Here is a 24113-nt window from a genome sequence, read left to right as displayed (position 1 = left end):
TTCACATTACAAAACAGGGAAACTTTGTTTTTACTTGTACCTGTCTGATTCTGAACCCAATAAGATTTTTACTTAAAAGCAAAGATCACTTTTTGCAGAATCTCTGCAAACAACACAGTACAGTGTCCAACAAACAAAATGACTTTATTCATGCTTTTCTCTGTTTGTGTTGAAGAAATTGCATTCAACCCTCAGTTTCCTTAAACCCAGTCACGTGTATTTCAAAAACCAATAGTGTACTAGCAAAACTAATCAATAATACTGACTGTTCATCAAAGAATAACTTGCAGCACAAACTCATTTTACCAACAAGACTTAAGGCACATCACAAACATCCAGATATGTATCAAATGATTCCAAAGAACCGACACATGAAAATGCTTCCAAAATACGTGATAATTTTACTTCAACAAGAACGCTGAAAATGTAGACAGGCTGGGTTTTTTATTTTTTTTGTAAGAGTTTTACGGCACTTGCAAAACAATAAGGTCATATAAGTGCCGAAGAATAGATGTGGTACAAGAGAGTAACATAAACAAAAAAGTAGGAGAGATAAGGACGACAGATGTTTGATTGGAAAGAAGGAGCAAACCACACCAGAGCACCTGCCAACCACCCACGTCCATAGGTTGATCAAATTTTCTGTCAACATTCAGAATTAAGTAGAACAATCTTTTCATGCACCGCAGTGGGTGAAATAGCAACCCAACATAGTAGGTCGGAAAGTTGAAACAGCATTACATTTACTAATGTCCCTAATCTTTAATTTGGGCTCAACACTTTCATGAGAACTTTGGTTAATCAGTAATGTAACCAGTGTTATCCTTACAAGTAGCTGCTGTCGCGGGGAAAAACAGCAAACCATCCATAAATCTTAACCTTCTAATTTAACCCCCAAATCCATTAAGTCTTAATCGTAACGACCCTCCCCCCCCCCCCCCCCCGTCCCTACACACACATACAGACACACCCACCAGTAAGTGAATATACAGTTACAATCAGTCAAACTTGGTAGTGGTTAAAATACATATACTGTGCACACAATGAAAAGAGAGAAAGGGAGGAAGAAATGAATTGACAAACAGTACACTCATCAAAATTTACAAAGGACATACATGGAGGTTTGTTTGGTTTGAGGTTGACCCCTGAATAGACAAAGAAGGGTCTTCCAGAAGACTAATATATGGATGGACTATGACAAACAACAATATATGTCAGATATGATGACAAAATGAGTTTCTTCTCAAAATCCGTTAATGGAGATATCAGCTGATAACTGACACGTGTCAAAATACTGGATTTTCAACTGACGCCATTTTCTTCAAGTTCAACATGTCTTTTATCCTTTCATACCCAGTAATTGTTTGAACTCAACCTATAATTTGCTGTATCACTGGGGCTCAAAGTGAGAAATAAATAATTTTGTCAGACTGCCTCTCAATGACTTGGTTATCGAAATGCATGTGAGATGAAAGCAAAGTCCTTCAACAGAATTCACCAAATTTCCTGGATTTCGTTTCCCATTTTGCAATTGATTGTGATGTCATTTACAACAAAATTACAAAGCATATTTACAAAAGAGCCCACAAATGTAAAAAAAAACAACAACAAAAAACAACCCCAAACTTGTGCTTTGTAGCGTGCTTAGAAAAAAGGTTTACTTTATACAACTTTACAAAATGTACAGATGTTATGTCTCACGGGAAAGAAAATGAAAAAGCTTTGATTTTGGTAAAGAGGAGCCTACTGTTAACTAGATGACCATTCAGTGCAAGAAACAAGCAAGACTACCAGCAACAAAGAAGGTCAAGAAACAAGCAAGACAAACAGCAACAAAGAAGGTCAAGAAACAAGCAAGACAGACAGCAACAAAGACGGTCAAGAAACAAGCAAGACAGACAGCAACAAAGAAGGTCAAGAAACAAGCAAGACAGACAGCAACAAAGACGGTCAAGAAACAAGCAAGACAGACAGCAACAAAGAAGGTCAAGAAACAAGCAAGACAAACAGCAACAAAGACGGTCAAGAAACAAGCAAGACAAACAGCAACAAAGACGGTCAAGACAAAAAGTAGGACATATCTATCATGCCCTCAAACGAAGGATGAATGTAAGATAAGAGGGAAAGCAAAAGAAGTAAGGAGGACCAAACGAAGGATGAATGCAAGATAAGAGGGAAAGAAACACACATGGAAACAGATTTTTCAGGACTTTCACTCCATAAGTCAGAAAATTGAGTTGTGCTTCTTTGTTCTAGTAAGGTTTTACAGCGCCCGCAACTGCATAAGGTCAAACTTCTTTGTTCGAGTAAGGTTTTACAGCGCCCGCAACTGCATAAGGTCAAACTTCTTGGTTCTCGTAAGGTTTTACAGCGCCCGCAACTGCATAAGGTCACATGAACGCCATTTGTACTTCTTCACTTTTCTGTTAGTGATTTTTAACATTATTTTGAACACTGATGCTGATATTCAATAAAAAAAAGACTTCCCATTCTGGAACTGAATTCCTGTATTTTGAGTCCAAGCATAAAGAGCCTACTTACTACACCTTAGAAGCAGGGGAAACCAGTTATTGTTATGACAAGACATTCATGTATTTAAATAATTCTCCTTATCTTTTCCCCTTTAATCAGTTGGATGCACAAGCATATTCATGAATTTCTTCAAATCTCTGACAAACGCAGAAGGAAGGGTACTCATTTTCTTGGAGAGGCCTTTCTGCACTGATAAAACTCTCAAGAAAAAGAAAAGGAAATGGAATTCATCAGAGCCAGTTAAAAAAATGCAGCTTACACAGGGCATTAAAAAATCTGTCTGCAAATACACCAATCATCATTTTGCTTCAATAAGGAACATGGCACAAGAACTATCTAGCTAAAAATGACACTCGAGACGGATTTCAATTTTATAACGCATATTTCTTTGACATTAAACTGTAGATACTGCTTCATGCTCTTGAAGGTTTTTGAAGAACACTTGAGTATTAACAAAACCGTGCAGTCCTATGGAGACACAGTAAAGGTAGTAAGCAAAACTCTGAACAAATGTGGTCAAAACAACTTATTCTTATTTTGGCTAGCATCAAAGATTCCAGCTATATAATAATTTTTGTTCTCAGTTTTTCTTCTAAAGTCACAATTGAAGGACTTTAGAAATGTCCATGATACTAACACTAACAAACCTCGACACTGACCTAAATCCAGGGGTCACAAACAAAACAGCCTCTTCCAAACCTTGTTGGATTCCAATTTACAAATGTAAATTAATAAAATATACACACAAAAAACATATAACACAGTGACAGCAATCAGAAAAGGTTGTAATTCTCCACAGCACTCGTATGAGGCACAATGAACGTTTCGTGAAAGGCAAGATTCATTTTTCTCAGGGGAAAAGAACTAAGAGTAAGTAAAGGATTCAAGAACAATTATATTTACAATAGGTTTGCTTAGTTGGTGATCACGTGCAGTGAAAGACTTCAAGCAATGTCTTCTCTCACTTTAACAACAGATGGTGAGGAATTTAGCCACACATAAAAGGACATTTTTGTGAGGGCACCTGGTATTTCAACAATGAACACTACTTCAAAGTAGAAAACCTACACTCATTTGCATACATATATACCATACATACAAGACAATGCCTTAGACTCGCATGCAACAGAATGACAGACAATCAAATTATGTCATCAAACTACAGATTCTATCAAACAATTCTGGAAAACAAAATGCACATTCAATTACTTTTAAAAAGTTGTAGGTATCAAATGTAACAAGGAATGTCTCAAAACCACTCTGTATTCACAATGTAGCAGATGTTCAGGTCACAGGTTATTCCCGAACACAAGTTCCAAATAGCATTCTTTCCCCCACACTGACCAGATGTAGGTAAATCAACTATCATCACAGGGAGTAGACTGCCAGAACACAAATACTGTCCCCTTCAATGATAACACAGTTCTCCCTATCATTCTGGCATTATCAGCTACTGAAAGCTTTCTAGGAGGTGCGCCTTCTCCATCTAATAAGAAATTCTACTCAGATAGATTTACTTGAACATTTTTAAAATAATACCAGTCTTCATAAGAATCAAACAGAAAAATGACTCATGACGAACATACACATATTTATATATACATAAAAACACATGCGTGCACAAGCACATACAAACACAAGCACACATACCCACACAAATGCACATGTGATGATGAAGATTGTCAGCCTGCTAAAGTCTCATTGTCTTTCTTATAGGGAACGACTAAAAAGGAAAGACAACATCGTTTTCTTAAAGAAGTATAAAACATAATAAGACTAGTTGCTAGCATTGGAGAAATGTGAAAGTAAATGTCACCACCAATGAAAAGATACGGCTTGCAGTACTAGTGGACATGTTGAGAGCATCATCAAAATATACATGGCACTAAACCAGAGGAAAATAAACCCACATATGAGTTCCGTACATCATCATGATCATTATTCACTTCTTTCACCCTGATATTGGGTATACCCTGATATTGGGTATAAGCCACCAAGAAGAGTCCTTCTCGCGGCTCTTTTCTCTCCTTCTCTTTCCCCAGGGGCTCTATTTGAGGTTTTGTCTTGTTGCTTTGTGGGCTGGCTTGCAGTGAGTCCAGTCCATCCCCACCTTCTTTTTTTTATCTCACATTCAATTGGCTGTTGATTAGTTCGCCTCCATAACTACAGTTCTGATGGTGTTTCTGATGGTGTCCGACCAGTGGAATTTTATGATCTTCCAAAGACAAGATGAAAGAACAGTCATTTGTGAGTGCTGTACTCTTACCCTTGTTTCGATCAGAGGGCTTACTGTTATGCAACTTTGTAAGACACACAGAGGCTAAGAGAAACTAAGTCACCGGCTAAAACTTTTCAAATACAGAAAGTTTAATAAGTTAAAGAGTATCATGTATACTGTATTATGCTTTTCTAAACTTAATTAAAAACATTAAAAAAGCAGCACCTGTTTCTACTTGGTTTTGTTTTCACGTAATGGTGTAAAAGTCACAAAGTAAAGAAACATTGACTTAAAGAAAAGCCCTTTGTCTCCCCTTGGCAAAAGTAGATGATATTATTTAATAGGATCATCATCACAATGATTCTTATCGACTGATCCTTCAATATTCAATGTATGTGTTGAAATCAAATATGCCACTGAAACTAGCCATCAGCTCCAGCAAATAAATGGACCCAGTAGCACAATATGCCACTGAAACTAGCCATCAGCTCCAGCAAATAAATGGACCCAGTAGCACAATATGCCACTGAAACTAGCCATCAGCTCCAGCAAATAAATGGACCCAGTAGCACAATATGCCACTGAAACCAAGAAAATAAATATACATCATAAATGTAGCAAAAACCATTTCTAATACCATAAAAAATAATCTCTCGTCACAAATTATTACCCTGGGCAAGAAAAACGTACTGGTAATTGTAGTTAATATCAAGTGAGCCAAGTAGGGAGAGAAAAGGGACTCTAAATTAACTTTTAAATTATTATTTTTCTTTGAGACAAAATTTCATCCCAACTGAAATTTTTTTTTTCAGTCTATAAGAAAGCTGTACACTCTGAGCTCTGAGTATTTGCGACCACTATGTGATGTACACTGAATAATTCACCTCTCCAAACGTTTATTCTCTGTGCAAAAATCTGCATCAGCTTGTTCATCAAATCATCAAACTGCAAGCAAGACATTTAGGCATATATTCTAACAGAACAAGTGAAACATTCATCATCAAAGGCAAAATCAACACACAAAAATGTATACTTGCCTCTGAAAACTGTATTCTAGTTGAGCATGAAATCTTCACCAACAGAATATAATACTTCTAATCACTGTTACTGACATTACAGTACCAATGAACAATCACACACCTAATTCTGTTTTTGATTAATGGTGCTATTACAGCTGAGAGCAATAACATAGCGTACCCAAGAGCTCTTATGCCGCTAAAGAGAGACAATGAGCCGATATCCCAAATGTAGAATAAAACTAGCTATAGAGAACAGTTCATCTTCACATTAAAACACCAATTGATTTCTAGAGAAACAAGTAACAATAAACCACAACAATGGTAAACTTCCGTTTTGTCTGAGAGTTTATCAACATTGTACATCTGACCAGTATTTTACAATAAGATCTAAAACACCAAAGAAGAATTATAACAATTTAAGCACAATGGAAAACTACTGGTGGTGAAGACATCTTCTACATAGCAGGAAATAGGCAAGCCACAACCATAACTAGTGCCTTCCATTACTGCTCCCCTTTCCTAGGGGATCCCACACTAGGCAATTTCACCACAGCAAACAGGTGTCCTGATCTTTCCTAGGGGATCCCACACTAGGCAATTTCACCACAGCAAACAGGTGTCCTGATCTTTCCTAGGGGATCTCACACTAGGCAATTTCACCACAGCAAACAGGTGTCCTGATCTTTCCTAGGGGATCCCACACTAGGCAATTTCACCACAGCAAACAGGTGTCCTGATCTTTCCTAGGGGATCCCACACTAGGCAATTTCACCACAGCAAACAGGTGTCCTGATCTTTCCTAGGGGATCCCATACTAGGCAATTTCACCACAGCAAACAGGTGTCCTGATCTTATTCAAAAAGAGAAAATTGAAACATAGGCACAGGATGGTAAAAGAACAAGTCAACTTCTATAAAAATACAAATAATTGTACAGGACAGCAACCAGCATCTACAGAAGTTATTTTCCAATGTTTTTGAAAGTTCACATCATGTCTTAACTGACTTTCTACAGAGCAAAAAAGAATTTTAAACTGTTTCAAAAGAGAAATTAGACAAATAAAAAATTTCTAAGGCTCAAAAAATCTGAAGATCGAAACTGTAGTGGTGTTTTTCAGTTCAACTTTCTCAGCTCACAGTGTCCAAGAATACGTCAAACAGAATCCATCAAAATACGTACACTTCTCAATTGAGGCATAAATAAAAAATACCTCTATCAGTAGAAAATCTCAGTTCATTATAACCAGTTCTTTGGATTTCTTTCAACAGAAGCTATAGTACCTTCCCACACCTGACTTTCTTAATGCTCACATGTTTCAATACATCAAACGGGATCCACCTCGGCCAACACCAGCTGCTGAAGATCAAAGGTAACTCAGCACAAAAGAAGCCTAAACTGATTCAAACAGATTTCTTAAAATCACCACTAATTTCTTCTCAGTCACCAAAATGGCAGTCATGTGTCTTTTTCAGTTTCATAGTATATATATTTCAAATGAGCTCTTATCCCAAACGCAGAGCAAAAAACAAAACAAAACACAAACACACACAAAAGAAATGGGTCGAAAAGGCCTCCCATCTATCTTTTGAGCAAAATTATCACAGCATCATCACCTCCCCCCCCCCCCCCCCCTCCTCCTCCCCTTCTCTTTTGCCTTCCTGGAACAGTAAGTACAAAATCAGTCGACAGAAAAATCTTCCCTCCAATCAGTCCCTCGGGTCATCCAGGTCATCATCGCTGATATAGCCTTCCCTCTCCTCCTCTTGATGATCAAACTCTTCACTCTCATGTGCAGACTTGAAATCTTTACGTATTGCCTCCAATTCTTCAAGTTCAAACTGAAACAGGAAGAGAAACACAGCCAACATGTATAATGAAGGGTTCCAACACTCTTAAAATCATCAAACATATTATAAACAGAACCTATGCCTGGAAAGACTCAGAAGAAAAGGAGCCAAGAAATGAGTATGCTTGATTGTTGCCACAATTATTTTGTGGAAATTTCAGCTCACAAAATAATTCAGGATACGGCCATACAGGGCATAAGTGCTCACATTGGCCTAGCGCCCACAAAGATCAGTCTGTATGTACGCTGGTATGCTTTTTTCGTGACTCAATGGATATGAAAAGAAGCTTTGTCAATCTTCGATAATTTTTCAGTAATTTCAGATTTACATCTTAGCATACACAAATCACACGCCATGACTACAAATGATCCGTTGTGGATTCAATTTACTGATACAATCAAAATGCTTGGTATTTATCTTAGTAATACAAAATTAGCTGCGGAAAAACTGGACTGCTAGGATAAATAATGTTATCAGAATATTTGGCACATGGGTAAGACAGGAATTTTCAATTATTGGAAAACTACATTCAGTCAAGACTTTTGGTATTAGCTAGTTTGTTTTCGTAAGAAAAGCATAGCATTTCTGAAACATGTGCTGGATGATGTCAATAGAAACATTTCCGATTTATCTGGAAGAAGAGTTTTAACATTGCTATTGGTTACCAGTGGACAACAGAAGTGAAAAACATTTTGTGAGGCAGCGTGGTGGAATCAGGCTCTCGTCAAAATAATCGAAGTCAAGAAACTTGCATTTTTCCGCAGGTTTGTGGGTTTTTATTGAATTTTTGTTTTTTGGCTCAACACCTTTCATGCCCATTAAAGAACTCATTTCTGTGTGAATTTTTCTGAAAAACGTTGATTAAAGGAACAAAAAATGTAAATTTTCTGTTACCACGGACTCTTAAGCTTAGTAAATGACTAATCTTTGGCGGCCATTTTCTCACTAATTTTACCTCTGAAAACAGGTGACCCCCACCTCCTTCTTTCCCAAATATCTCGGCTTGTATTCAAGATAAATGGATATCTTTTTCATCCAAATAAAGACAAATGAACACGCTTTAAGATGATAAAAATAACTCTACATGCCCAAAAATTGACGAGAGCCTGATTCCACCACGCTGCCTCACTTTTCTTCTTTATTGAATCTTGTGTGGACACTTGCTACCTACCTTGACATGCTGTAAGTGATGGTGTCTCTTGGAGCTGATTGACCTCATGGGGAATGGATTCAGCTCGGAAAAAGCAATCTGTAAAGAAAAAAAGAAGGAAAGGAGGAGTTCAATACACTTGGAAGAGGAAAGGGGCTGAGAGTGGAAGTGGAAGTTTCAAAACAGCTGGAGTGGGCTGATAGTGGGCTGATAGTGGGCCGATAGTGGGCTGATAGTGGGCTGATAGTGGGCTGATAGTGGGAGTCTGGGTGGGTTGGCACTAGGAAGATTAAAACTTGACCTAGGCAAGCTGAAATAAGGCAGATGAAACATGAAGGTGATAGGTCATTGAAAGAATCGTCAACTGAATGCTCATTTGTTACATTGAAAAAGGTAATTTTAAAGCAAAGCAAAGATTTTAATTTCTGTAACCTAGATCTGTATACACATCTGTGATTTACAAAATGTAAGAACATACAGTGTGTAAAAACACTGCTGCTAAAAAAATTCTGATTCAATGGGTGAAAGCCCCCAGAAAGCTGATTTTTTTTTTTTATGACTGCAATGACAACCAGAGAGCTAAACTTTCTCTCAATCAACTCACTCAGTAAACTTTCTGAACTTTCCGAGAAAGTCTCAGGCAAGGCACTATATGCACAAAGTATAACTGATCATTAAACTCTTAATTTCTCTTTTAAATGCCAAAGATCAAAGAGGGAAAAACTAGATAGAAATGAAGAGGACTTTCACAGGAATGCAGTGCTTGTTTCTCAATCTGGTACCTCCCTCTAGTAAAAGGGAAAAGAAAAGTTGTCCAGTAGAATAGATGCTCGTACTAACAGTGGCTCCTGCTCAATATTTCTATCACTGTAGTGCATCAATAGAGAGCAAGTTGTCCAGTAGAATAGATGCTCGTACTTACTGTGGCTATCTTCCTCACGTCAGTAATGTTTTCTATCACTGTAGTGCATCAATAGAGAGCAAGTTGTCCAGTAGAATAGATGCTCGTACTTACTGTGGCTATCTTCCTCACGTCAGTAATGTTTTCTATCACTGTAGTGCATCAATAGAAAGCAAGTTGTCCAGTAGAATAGATGCTCGTACTTACTGTGGCTATCTTCCTCACGTCAGTAATGTTTTCTATCACTGTAGTGCATCAATAGAGAGCAAGTTGTCCAGTAGAATAGATGCTCGTACTTACTGTGGCTATCTTCCTCACGTCAGTAATGTTTTCTATCACTGTAGTGCATCAATAGAGAGCAAGTTGTCCAGTAGAATAGATGCTCGTACTTACTGTGGCTATCTTCCTCACGTCAGTAATGTTTTCTATCACTGTAGTGCATCAATAGAGAGCAAGTTGTCCAGTAGAATAGATGCTCGTACTTACTGTGGCTATCTTCCTCACGTCAGTAATGTTTTCTATCACTGTAGTGCATCAATAGAGAGCAAGTTGTCCAGTAGAATAGACGCTCGTACTAACAGTGGCTCCTGCTCAATATTTCTATCACTGTAGTGCATCAATAGAGAGCAAGTTGTCCAGTAGAATAGATGCTCGTACTTACTGTGGCTATCTTCCTCACGTCAGTAATGTTTTCTATCACTGTAGTGCATCAATAGAGAGCAAGTTGTCCAGTAGAATAGATGCTCGTACTTACTGTGGCTATCTTCCTCACGTCAGTAATGTTTTCTATCACTGTAGTGCATCAATAGAGAGCAAGTTGTCCAGTAGAATAGATGCTCGTACTTACTGTGGCTATCTTCCTCACGTCAGTAATGTTTTCTATCACTGTAGTGCATCAATAGAAAGCAAGTTGTCCAGTAGAATAGATGCTCGTACTTACTGTGGCTATCTTCCTCACGTCAGTAATGTTTTCTATCACTGTAGTGCATCAATAGAAAGCAAGTTGTCCAGTAGAATAGATGCTCGTACTTACTGTGGCTATCTTCCTCACGTCAGTAATGTTTTCTATCACTGTAGTGCATCAATAGAAAGCAAGTTGTCCAGTAGAATAGATGCTCGTACTTACTGTGGCTATCTTCCTCACGTCAGTAATGTTTTCTATCACTGTAGTGCATCAATAGAAAGCAAGTTGTCCAGTAGAATAGACGCTCGTACTTACTGTGGCTATCTTCCTCACGTCAGTAATGTTTTCTATCACTGTAGTGCATCAATAGAAAGCAAGTTGTCCAGTAGAATAGACGCTCGTACTTACTGTGGCTATCTTCCTCACGTCAGTAATGTTTTCTATCACTGTAGTGCATCAATAGAAAGCAAGTTGTCCAGTAGAATAGATGCTCGTACTTACTGTGGCTATCTTCCTCACGTCAGTAATGTTTTCTATCACTGTAGTGCATCAATAGAAAGCAAGTTGTCCAGTAGAATAGATGCTCGTACTTACTGTGGCTATCTTCCTCACGTCAGTAATGTTTTCTATCACTGTAGTGCATCAATAGAAAGCAAGTTGTCCAGTAGAATAGATGCTCGTACTTACTGTGGCTATCTTCCTCACGTCAGTAATGTTTTCTATCACTGTAGTGCATCAATAGAAAGCAAGTTGTCCAGTAGAATAGACGCTCGTACTTACTGTGGCTATCTTCCTCACGTCAGTAATGTTTTCTATCACTGTAGTGCATCAATAGAAAGCAAGTTGTCCAGTAGAATAGATGCTCGTACTTACTGTGGCTATCTTCCTCACGTCAGTAATGTTTTCTATCACTGTAGTGCATCAATAGAAAGCAAGTTGTCCAGTAGAATAGATGCTCGTACTTACTGTGGCTATCTTCCTCACGTCAGTAATGTTTTCTATCACTGTAGTGCATCAATAGAAAGCAAGTTGTCCAGTAGAATAGATGCTCGTACTTACTGTGGCTATCTTCCTCATGTCAGTAATGTTTTCTATCACTGTAGTGCATCAATAGAAAGCAAGTTGTCCAGTAGAATAGATGCTCGTACTTACTGTGGCTATCTTCCTCACGTCAGTAATGTTTTCTATCACTGTAGTGCATCAATAGAGAGCAAGTTGTCCAGTAGAATAGACGCTCGTACTAACAGTGGCTCCTGCTCAATATTTCTATCACTGTAGTGCATCAATAGAAAGCAAGTTGTACAGTAGAATAGACGCTGGTACTTACAGTGGCTATCTTCCTCACGTCAGTAATGTTTTCCCCCAGGGTACGCATGTACCGATTGATGGCAAGAGTGCTGGACTGTTCCAGAATGTCATCTTCCACGTACTTGAGGAAGGCTAGGGCAAAACGGAAGAGCACCTGGAACAAAGAAGTGGAATGAGATAAGAGAAAAGATAAGATAATACTTCATTATCCCAGAGGGAAATTTTCCTTGGCTGTACAGGACCGTAAAAACACATGCAGGTATTTTTTTTTTTTAATAAAAATTTTTAAAATTTTAAATTATATATATTACTCTCATTAAAATTCAATATGAAAGGAGAAGTAAAGCTGACAAAATGTACATTTACATCAAATGCATCATTCAACCACATGCAGGAATTTAAATACTAGACCTTTGGAGTTATATAAAGATACATACTCTAAGAGCAAGACACAACTATGCTCATTCTGACAAAAGCCTTATGCTAGATGGTAAAAAACTCCTTTTATATCTTTCTTTCTTTGTTTTTGGAGGAACATATCTGCCGCTGCGTGATATTACAATTTGTGTGGAGCCTTGAGCCTTGAGAATGAAAGGAGAAGAAGTCATTCCACTGTTTGAGCTACAAACATGGAAACACAGTAAGGTTCATTTACAAGGAGAAAAATAAGATGCACCAGGTAAAGAACAGAAACCAATAGCCTTGTTGTCAAATGAAAAACAATACCGTGTATGTGTATATGAGAGTGCATCAGTAATTCATGCTTAAGTGCGCATATCTGTGAGAGCATGTGTGTATGTACTTATGAGTGAGAGCATGTGTGTATGCACTTATGAGTGAGAGCATGTGTGTATGCACTTATGAGTGAGGGTGTGGCTGTGTGAGCGTTTGTATGCCTGAGTGGGTGTATGAGAAAGAGACAGAGAGATAGACAATGAGACAGACAGAAAGTCAGATAGACAGACAAACAGAGGGACAAAAAGATGAGTACGGAAAAAAGGACACAGATAGAATGAGAAAATCAGTCAAAGGTGGGAAGAGAGAAAATATGTTCAAACATCTGTTAGCATTGTAATCAGAGAGACAAGGTAAAAGTTTGTTACTATATTAGTTAAACGTTTCACATAAGCGCCTCACGGCAAATAAAGACCTCATTAGCTCATTATTTCCTGGAAAATGTTTAATGCATTTGCCTATTTGTTTGTGTGGGTGGTTGGCGGGTGCTCTGGTGTGGTTTGCTTCTTCTTTCCTATCAAACATCTATCGTCTTTATCTCCCCTTGTTCTTTTTTATGTTTGTTACTCTCTTGTGTAACACCTCTAATCTTCTGCCGCTCATATGACCTTATGCAGTTGCGAGCGCCGTAAAACTTCTACTAAAACTAAACTATTTGTTTATTAATTTTGGATTTGTCTTATTACAAGGAAGAACATTGACACAGTAAATATAACCGACAGCCGATATATAATGTTAGAAGTAGAACACCTAACTCTCTTACTTCAGATTCAGACAGATCTTCACTTCACACAGAATGACCAAAAAAACATTACTTAGAAAAACATTAACTTTGAAGATATAGTATTTTATGCAAGCAAATTGACAGATAGCAATTATCTAACGAGTATGAACATCTTCATACTGACTTGGGGGAAATTGAAAACCCCTTCTAGAGATTGTGTACCATATTCTGTCAAATAGGAGAAAAACACAAAACAGGAAATATAATAATAATAATAATAATAATAATAATAATAATAATAATAATAATATATAACATTTATATAGCGCATTTCCAAAAAAAAATATGAAAGAAGTCATTATAGAATATTGAAAAAAAAAACATACATAAAGCCCACTATGTTCCTGATGAAATGGAGAAAATACTGCGTCCCAACGTACCTTACTTCCTTCATACAGGAAAACATCCCATACTTTGACGAAGAGCTCCGGCAGAATTCCATCCACGAAAATCGTTAAGAACCAGTTGAAGGTGAAGAGTGAGAGGTCAACATCGTGGGTCTCCAGATGAGCATGCAATTTGGGACATTTGTCTTGCACAAGGTCCTTTAGCACCCGCTGAAAAGACAGAGCATAATTTCAACATCAAGTGAAGTTGTTATAGAGTAGTTGCAAAAGCTAAAACAGCATGGTAACATACATTTTGTTTGTTTGACGGAGCTAAGAGACACAAATTGACACAATAACAGTCACTTAGTGTATGGGGAAAAAACAAAATAAGACTAGCCAAAACAATGGAGTAAAAGGAGAAAAGAAGGACCTACCCATTGCACCCCCCCCCCCCCCCACCACACCACCACCACCTTAACGGATACATTGAAAAGGATAAAAGTTGACCTTGTAACCAAAAAAAAGGGGAACCCCCCCGCAACTAAAGACCACATCATGCCAGGAAACTCACCAACCACTTGCTCCCATTTGTTTTAAAACAATCCTAGACTTACCCATATTACACCTTAACATGTCAATAAAAACAAACAAAAATTCTGAAAAAGACGGTAATAATGTTTAGTGGCCACAGCCACCCACTAACACAGGAATTTCAATTATCGATTTACGGTAAACGACATATTTCCTAGACAGCAAGAACAGACAGATTGAGAAATTCATTCGTACCAACTGCAGTGAAGTTACTGAACTCATGGTGCTACAAATGAGAGAGAGAGAGAGAGAGAGAGAGAGAGAGAGAGAGAGAGAGAGAGAGAGAGAGAGAGAGAGAGAGAGAGACAAAGAGAGAGAGACAAAGAGAGAGAGAGAGAGAGAGAGAGAGGGGGGGGGGGAGAGGGACAGACGGACAGACGGACAGACGGACAGACGGACAGACAGACAGACAGACAGACAGACAGACAGACAGACAGACAGACAGACAGACAGACAGACAGACAGACAGACAGAGAGAAAATGTTTTACAGGGCGGAGTTGTTTTTTCAGCATGTAAAACATGTATTTCCTAAAGTCCTGTCTTGTTGTGTGTACGCATGTGTGCACCTAACCCTTGTAAAATCCACTGCCATTGCAAACGACCAAGACAAATTTCTCCCTGTGAAAAAAAAAATTGCTATTGTCATTGTTAAGAAATCGTTTCAACAACAAAATTTTCACACACTATTAACATTTGTACGCTTACCTGATCTGCCTGGGCAGCGGCCAGTGTGTTTGTGTAGTAGTCCGCCGGCATCAGATGCTCAATGATGGAGACCAGACACCAGAAGGCATCCTCCTCCGTCAGGAAGAGAAGTGCAATAGCAGCAATACGATTCAAGCCCTGGAGGGAAACCGAACGCTAGATTTATTCTATAGATACATTTTCATGTACGTGAATGCCCATGTAAGTGAATGATGCATACATTTTAATGCCATTATAGACTACTAAATTGTCTTGTAAAGCGCCATGAGGATTGTAAATTATGGGAATGCAAAATATAGATCTCATGCATTATTATTGTCATTATTATTATTGTTATTAATATTATTATTACTTCAGCCCTCCATTCTTAAGATAGGTTAAAATTGTCTCTCAGGTATAACATCATAACTACCACAAGGTTGACCTTGTCCCTGCAACTAAAACTAAACTATTTGTTTATTAATTTTGGATTTGTCTTATTACAAGGAAGAACATTGACACAGTAAATATAACCGACAGCCGATATATAATGTTAGAAGTAGAACACCTAACTCTCTTACTTCAGATTCAGACAGATCTTCACTTCACACAGAATGACCAAAAAAACATTACTTAGAAAAACATTAACTTTGAAGATATAGTATTTTATGCAAGCAAATTGACAGATAGCAATTATCTAACGAGTATGAACATCTTCATACTGACTTGGGGGAAATTGAAAACCCCTTCTAGAGATTGTGTACCATATTCTGTCAAATAGGAGAAAAACACAAAACAGGAAATATAATAATAATAATAATAATAATAATAATAATAATAATAATAATAATATATAACATTTATATAGCGCATTTCCAAAAAAAAATATGAAAGAAGTCATTATAGAATATTGAAAAAAAAAACATACATAAAGCCCACTATGTTCCTGATGAAATGGAGAAAATACTGCGTCCCAACGTACCTTACTTCCTTCATACAGGAAAACATCCCATACTTTGACGAAGAGCTCCGGCAGAATTCCATCCACGAAAATCGTTAAGAACCAGTTGAAGGTGAAGAGTGAGAGGTCAACATCGTGGGTCTCCAGATGAGCATGCAATTTGGGACATTTGTCTTGCACAAGGTCCTTTAGCACCCGCTGAAAAGACAGAGCATAATTTCAACATCAAGTGAAGTTGTTATAGAGTAGTTGCAAAAGCTAAAACAGCATGGTAACATACATTTTGTTTGTTTGACGGAGCTAAGAGACACAAATTGACACAATAACAGTCACTTAGTGTATGGGGAAAAAACAAAATAAGACTAGCCAAAACAATGGAGTAAAAGGAGAAAAGAAGGACCTACCCATTGCACCCCCCCCCCCCCCCACCACACCACCACCACCTTAACGGATACATTGAAAAGGATAAAAGTTGACCTTGTAACCAAAAAAAAGGGGAACCCCCCCGCAACTAAAGACCACATCATGCCAGGAAACTCACCAACCACTTGCTCCCATTTGTTTTAAAACAATCCTAGACTTACCCATTTTACACCTTAACATGTCAATAAAAACAAACAAAAATTCTGAAAAAGACGGTAATAATGTTTAGTGGCCACAGCCACCCACTAACACAGGAATTTCAATTATCGACTTACGGTAAACGACATATTTCCTAGACAGCAAGAACAGACAGATTGAGAAATTCATTCGTACCAACTGCAGTGAAGTTACTGAACTCATGGTGCTACAAATGAGAGAGAGAGAGAGAGAGAGAGAGAGAGAGAGAGAGAGAGAGAGAGAGAGAGAGAGAGAGAGAGAGAGAGACAAAGAGAGAGAGACAAAGAGAGAGAGAGAGAGAGAGAGAGAGAGGGGGGGGGAGAGGGACAGACGGACAGACGGACAGACAGACAGACAGACAGACAGACAGACAGACAGACAGACAGACAGACAGACAGACAGACAGACAGACAGACAGACAGACAGACAGACAGAGAGAAAATGTTTTACAGGGCGGAGTTGTTTTTTCAGCATGTAAAACATGTATTTCCTAAAGTCCTGTCTTGTTGTGTGTACGCATGTGTGCACCTAACCCTTGTAAAATCCACTGCCATTGCAAACGACCAAGACAAATTTCTCCCTGTGAAAAAAAATTGCTATTGTCATTGTTAAGAAATCGTTTCAACAACAAAATTTTCACACACTATTAACATTTGTACGCTCACCTGATCTGCCTGGGCAGCGGCCAGTGTGTTTGTGTAGTAGTCCGCCGGCATCAGATGCTCAATGATGGAGACCAGACACCAGAAGGCATCCTCCTCCGTCAGGAAGAGAAGTGCAATAGCAGCAATACGATTCAAGCCCTGGAGGGAAACGAAACGCTAGATTTATTCTATAGATACATTTTCATGTTCCTGAATGCCCATGTAAGTGAATGATGCATACATTTTAATGCCATTATAGACTACTAAATTGTCTTGTATAGCGCCATGAGGATTGTAAATTATGGGAATGCAAAATATAGATCTCATGCATTATTATTGTCATTATTATTATTGTTATTAATATTATTATTACTTCAGCCCTCCATTCTTAAGATAGGTTAAAATTGTCTCTCAGGTATAACATCATAACTACCACAAGGTTGACCTTGTCCCTGCAGAAGGTGGAGACTCTGGGATACGTGAAGAAGGAGAGAGAGAGAGAGAGAGAGAGAGAGAGAGAGAGAGAGAGAGTCATAGTAGTCATAAGTGAAGAAGGAAAACTACCTTCTGAATGAGTAGCTGAAGCTGCTGAAGTAGTTCTTTACCCAGAAAATTATATGACAGAAGCAAAATGAAACCAGGAAAAAACAACTTTCCTCAGTTAGTCTCACTCTATCTGATGATAGATATAAGCAGTTAGTCTCACTCTATCTGATGATAGATATAAGCAGTTAGTCTCACTCTATCTGATGATAGATATAAGCAGTTAGTCATATTAGATATAATGCTATTTTAATATATATAAACAGAGTGGACTACCACTTTTTTTTGCATTGAAGACATTCCACAATTTGTGGAGCTCAGCAAATTCTCGATACATTTAAGTCCCCTATGAAAGTTGAGAACATTTTTGTCCAGTACAACCAACAGATGTGGAAACCAAGGAAATGGTGAGCCCAGAGAAGTCATGTGTACTCATAAATTAACCAAACAAAATGCCTTACTGAAATTATAGATGGATTAAAAAACAAACATTTATGTACAGACCAATAGTTGACATAACTGTCCTGCTACTAAATTTTCGCAAGATATGGAATACCATACCAAGAGATAAAGATCATACTCCCCCCAAGCCTTTCCTGTGTTGTCAGAAAAGAAATCAAACAATTGGGAAAACTTAAAATTAAGAACGAATGAACAAATACGATCCTGATAAAACTTATCATCAATTCTTTGGGGGAAAAAGTAACAAAAACCAAACAACAGCTGACCTGGCAATAGCCAATTAACGGGTTGTGCACACTGTAACACAGCAAAACTTTACGCAGCTTTGGAATGCCCGGAGACTCCATTTTTTCAAAGAACCTGTTGTCAGGCAATGTCCTTAACAAGTCCAACTCAATCTGACGATAAAAATAGGAAATAACAGTCATGTTAGATGTACAAGTTTAGGTGAATATCTGGCACAGTCTGATGATAGAAATAAGAAATAACAGTTATGTTAGATGTACAAGTTTAGGTGAATATCTAGCACAGTCTGATGATAGAAATAAGAAATAACAGTCATGTTAGATGTACAAGTTTAGGTGAATATCTAGCACAGTCTGATGATAGAAATAAGAAATAACAATAGTCATGCTAGATATACTGCTTTATGTACATGACTAGCTCATTTTGAGTTTTAAATGTTGCTGCTTTTACGACCAAATCAAGAGAATTTCGATCATTTAGGGGTCAGGTTTGACCCTGCCTGTCAGGACCCTACTGGGATGACAGGGCTCGATGTCTAGGCACAAACATCCATTTACTCCATTAGACTTCACCCCACAAGGGAATCTTAACTCATGTTTTCTTTGTGCAACAGCAGAGTGCCTAATCACTGCATCACAGACATTTGTATATATCGAACTCACTTTGAAGATAGAGAAAAAATAACAGCTATATATCAGATGACAATCAATGATTTATTTATAGAGGCACCAGCCATCCATGTCCAGGTGCTATCTTAGCCAAAAGCTATATCAGATATTCAACTTTTAAGCACATATCCAACTCAATCCGACGTTAGAGATAAATAAATAACAGTCAAGTTTCTGTACATATCTACCTGAATCCAATGGTTGAGATGAGGAAATAACAGTCATGTGAGATATGCAACTTCATGAAAGTGTCTAGCAAAGTGCCAGACCACAAGGAAAGGGCAAGAAAGCAGAGAGCAAAAAAATGGAGGAAAGAAAAGAAGAGTACTCCCAGGAGACACTCTCCCACCACCTACTCTCATTAAATTTAAAGCCAGCTCAAGTCATCTTTGTTCTTAGATTAAAGAGACATATATATGTAGATTTTCAGTCAGAGTACAATGTATTGTCTATGTGTTGCTATTTGTACTTGTGAAGTGCTCAGAGGCTGTGTTTTTTAATTGCTATATAATTTGTCAAATAATATATTACATGTGTCATGCCGCCGTGGAAACAGGTACTCGTCAATTTTTCGGCCCGTGGGCTTATTGGTATAACCTTAAACTTGTACATTTACCATTCATATGATTAAAAAAACAACAAAAAACATGTATCTTCAATAGAATTTTGAGACATTTGCGATTGAAGGAGATAGCGGTTGCCAGGAGTCAGGGGTAAAATTAGTGCTGCCAAAGTTTGTTCACTTCCAAAGTTGTAGTGTTCTTGGAAACTGAAAATTTATATCAATCAACATTTTCCACAAAGAAATGTTTTTCAATGGACATAAAAGGTGTTGAGCCCAAAACACACACAAAATTGATAAAAATTGCCAAACATGTAGAAAAAATGTCGAGTTCTTTGATTTCACAACTTTGACGCGCACCTGATTTCCCCATGATGCAACACAAATAATGATAGGCCCCCCTACCTGTTTCATTGCTGGACTTGACCTGCTGTTCATAGCTCGCTCCTCCAGCTCCTTGAAATACTTGTCCCCTAGCTTTATCCGTGACTGGTTCACACAAAGACTTATACACCTGAGAGTAGACATGATGACACTTCATTGATACACCTGAGAGTAGACATGATGACACTTCATTGATACACCTTGAAATCCTAATGAAATTGACGACAAAAGAGTGAAAAGGGAAGGCCATATCTTCTCTCTCTATGTATTCATTCCATCCTCTCTCCCTCTCTCTCTTTCCCTCCCACTCTCCTTCCCCAGTCTCTCTCTTCCCTCCCTCCCCCTTGCCTCTCTCTTTCAGTCTCTACCCCCCCCCCTCCTTACTCTGTCTCTCCCTCTCTCTTGGAATGGAAACAATCTATGAAACACCTACAGAGACATCGTTTGGACTAGAAAACTGTGGACTTCAACTTGACTATTGAAATACTTGTCTCCTCAACATAAAAATATCGGATACAGAAAAATCCTTGGGAATTCCACAACAAATATAGAGAACACCCATCTGTGCTTCGAGTGAGCATGACACCCAAGAGCTCACCCTTTCCATATCCTCTCTCTACAGTCGTGAGGGACGCCCAGCCGGATAAGTGTCTTGAGCTCGGTAGATCTGACCAGCTGCTTGGACGCACTAAAGCCAAGCATGTACTTCTCCCACTTGGTCCTAGTGGTCGTCTCTTCATCCACATCCTGAAAGAGAAATATGTTGAGATATGGATAGTGACTTACACTTTTCAATTGTCAGGTGACAGAAAGAGTATTTTTCGATCTTCAATGACAAACTGTCTTTAGACATGACACACGAAAGGATAATGAACTGTCTTGTCTGCATCTTGATACGAAAAATTTGGCGTGCTCATTATTTTTTCCGATTAACACACAATGTCCAAAATTTACAAGTAATATTTTTATGCCTTTCTTGTATGATCTGCTTTCTTGTATGTCTCGATAATGACTGACCCCGTACGTCCATGCTCAAAATAAAAACTTCATTAAAAGAAACCACGTATTTACTTACTCCGGGGTTTTTTACGATAAAAGTGAAAAACAGGAGAGAATTCTATAAGTGGAAGATTAGCATCCTTGATGACAAATCACCTACCCGGATCATGTACCCTATCTCAACGGACTGGCGCTGGAGAATGTTGGCTCTCGACAGCAGGACATCATCCTCATCATGGCCAAACTTGAGGAAGCCGAAGCGGTCATACTCCTTCCTGCAAAGTGAGCATGATTCAAATTGTAGTGGAGTACAATAAGAGAACTGACATGTGATGTGTTACATGCATTGTTCAGGTCAGAATCCTCGTTTTTTAAAATAAATTTGTTTTTGTCTTTCTTTAGGGGGGGGGAGGGGTTAAGGTATGACTCAAGGCTTCACAGAAAGAGACTTGCCCAATTTAATTAGTTAAAAGGAATTACTTTCAAACGCTGAACTTTCTGTCAAAATATAAAAACCTAAGAAAAAGAACAGGCGCAAATGTTTTCCATGTTTTTCAAAGCAGGTTTCTAATAATTGTTTAACTCAATATTTCAGGTCTCCACTCAAGACTGATGTGCAACTACAAGAATTTGCTACAATGATCAACACAAATGGGAAATAAAATCTTTACTTTTGTGCAAACACTTGCTTCTTTGACATGCCAAAAACAGTGCAAAGACTTGCTTCTTTGACATGCCAAAAACAGTGCAAAGACTTGCTTCTTTGACATGCCAAAAACAGTGCAAAGCAGTACAATTTCTCTTGTAGGTTGAAAGAGAAAAAAACAACCCAGACATGTATGTATTCTGGCCGTCCACAACAATGGTACATACCAAAAAAAAATAATTTTAAAAACGTTCAGAGAATGGAAGACTCCACTAGCTCCTGCAAGAGATGTTGGGAGGAGGGAAGTGTGTTCACTGAACACACCTATGATCAGGATCAGCCAGTCTAAACAACATTCTTCTTACCCTTGGGAAGAGATGAAGGTTTGCCTGTTGCTGTCTTCTGTTTCTGTTTCCAAAGCCTCCTGCAACAGCTGAGTGACCACTTCCTGAGACTTATTCTCATCGCCACCTGGTGGATAGAGTAGAGTGGATAGAGAAGAGTGGATAGAGAAGAGTGGATAGAGTAGAGTGGATAGAGTAGAGTGGATAGAGAAGAGTGGATAGAGAAGAGTGGATAGAGAAGAGTGGATAGAGAAGAGTGGATAGAGTAGAGTGGATAGAGAAGAGTGGATAGAGTAGAGTGGATAGAGTAGAGTGGATAGAGAAGAGTGGATAGAGAAGAGTGGATAGAGAAGAGTGGATAGAGAAGAGTGGATAGAGAAGAGTGGATAGAGAAGAGTGGATAGAGAAGAGTGGATAGAGAAGAGTGGATAGAGTAGAGTGGATAGAGAAGAGTGGATAGAGTAGAGTTCTGGTAGGAAAGATCTACACCTAGCCTTCTTGGACAAGGGCGAAAAATCTCGGAGGGCCCGTGTGCAAGTTGCGCACGTTAAAGATCCCTTGGTGGTCTAAAATCGATAAGAGTAGGCTTCGGCCGCCACCCGGGCAAAATTCAAAATTTCCTACCAACTGAAAATATTAGGTGTGTCCCGCGCGCTCATATGACCTTATGCAGTTGCGAGCGCCGTAAAACACTTCACAAAACAAAAAAAGAGAAGAGTGAAAGAAGTAGCGTGGATAGAGTACAGTAGAGTGGATAGGGTAAAGTGGATAGAGTAGAGTGGAGAGAGTCGAGAGAAAAGAGTAGAATGGATAGGGTTGGAAAAAAAGTCTTATTTGAGTCTGTCTGAGCACATCAACACAATAACAGTCATTTATCACTGGGGAAAAAAAGCAAGACAGACAGAGAGAAATAACAGAAGGAGAGTAAAGAATAAGGACCAACTGGTGGCGTCTTTCAGCCTCCTCTTATTTGATTGGAGTCTGAGCTTTAGAAGCAATTTCACACACAATTCAACACACAGAAAAGCAGGTCCCCAAAATCAAGGTACACATCAACTCTCTCTGGTACACATCTTCCACAAGACAATTGGGATAACCATGCAAAACAGAATACCATCATCGTTGTAGAGTATCTAACTTATTGAGCAAACCATGTGCCAACAGTTGGAAACACATCAAACAATACACACTGTGCGACAACAACAAAAGGGGGGAGAAGGGGCAAGACAAGAGGTGGGTGACAAAGTCTACGCCGATCATGTCATAGTTCTAAACCTTTATGTATGAAAACTGTTGTGTTGATTTCAATCTTCATGTAAATGTTGAACAATCATGCCGTTATTGATGTTGCTGTTGTAATCATTATTGGTTGTTTTCCCAGCTGCTGCTGTTACTCCTGACATTTTCTTCCATGTGGTTCTTGTTAATCTGCCAGAGCCTCCATCCAAAAGCCATACATGTAGTATAAAAAGAGTGTCTTAATAAGTGTATCCCTTTCATGACGCAGACGGCAGAACTATGTAACCAAATAAAGCCAAACCACCAATCAATCATACATTATAACCACCCTGAAACAAGGTCATCACTGAAAACAAGGACGCTCTGTAGAAAGCTGTGACTCTGAGGTGACCCCACCCACAAAAAACAGCTGTGCAATGCCTGTGAGATACTCAGAGTTAAAAAGTTTCATTTGCTTCGCAAAGCCTCTCTCTCTCTCTCTCTCTCTCTCTCTCTCTCTCTCTCTTCCTCTTTCTCTATCCATCTTTCTCTCTCTCCCTCTCCCTCTTTTTTTCGATCTCCCTGTGAGTGTGTGTGGGAGTGTGTGCGTGTGCGTTGAGTTTCTCAATAAACCCCATTTAAACATGCTTTCAAAACAGCAGTCTTTTTTGTCCGTATGTTTCAGTCAAACATTTAAGAAGCACAGTCGAGAAAGTACTAACCAGTCACAAATTCACACGAACCACAAGCAACAAGAAATTGCGGAACATCTGTTCCGCTGTGACAACCTTGTGTAAAGTTGTCCCAAGCAAAGCAAGGTTTTAGTCGCTCGC

At 38.6% G+C, this 24113-nt stretch overlaps 1 protein-coding gene across 1 annotated transcript in view; it reads right to left on the bottom strand.

The window, feature by feature from the left end:
• Positions 1-7417: 7417 nt before the first annotated feature.
• The window catches only part of LOC101864608 (TBC1 domain family member 2B), a 53233-nt gene continuing 36537 nt past the window's right edge, over positions 7418-24113 (bottom strand). The window contains exons 10-19 of the mRNA XM_005095727.3: positions 22084-22189; positions 21233-21347; positions 20672-20820; positions 20095-20203; positions 18480-18611; positions 17230-17367; positions 15986-16162; positions 11899-12033; positions 8788-8865; positions 7418-7607 (exon numbers count right to left, since the gene is read on the bottom strand). Of these exons, the coding sequence (XP_005095784.3) occupies positions 7476-7607; positions 8788-8865; positions 11899-12033; positions 15986-16162; positions 17230-17367; positions 18480-18611; positions 20095-20203; positions 20672-20820; positions 21233-21347; positions 22084-22189 (1271 nt within the window). The 3' untranslated portion in view covers positions 7418-7475. The remainder of the gene's footprint in view (positions 7608-8787; positions 8866-11898; positions 12034-15985; positions 16163-17229; positions 17368-18479; positions 18612-20094; positions 20204-20671; positions 20821-21232; positions 21348-22083; positions 22190-24113) is intronic.

Source organism: Aplysia californica, unplaced genomic scaffold (genome assembly GCF_000002075.1).
Source record: "Aplysia californica isolate F4 #8 unplaced genomic scaffold, AplCal3.0 scaffold00112, whole genome shotgun sequence".
NCBI lineage: Eukaryota > Metazoa > Mollusca > Gastropoda > Aplysiida > Aplysiidae > Aplysia > Aplysia californica.
This window is presented reverse-complemented; position numbering and strand designations above follow the sequence as displayed.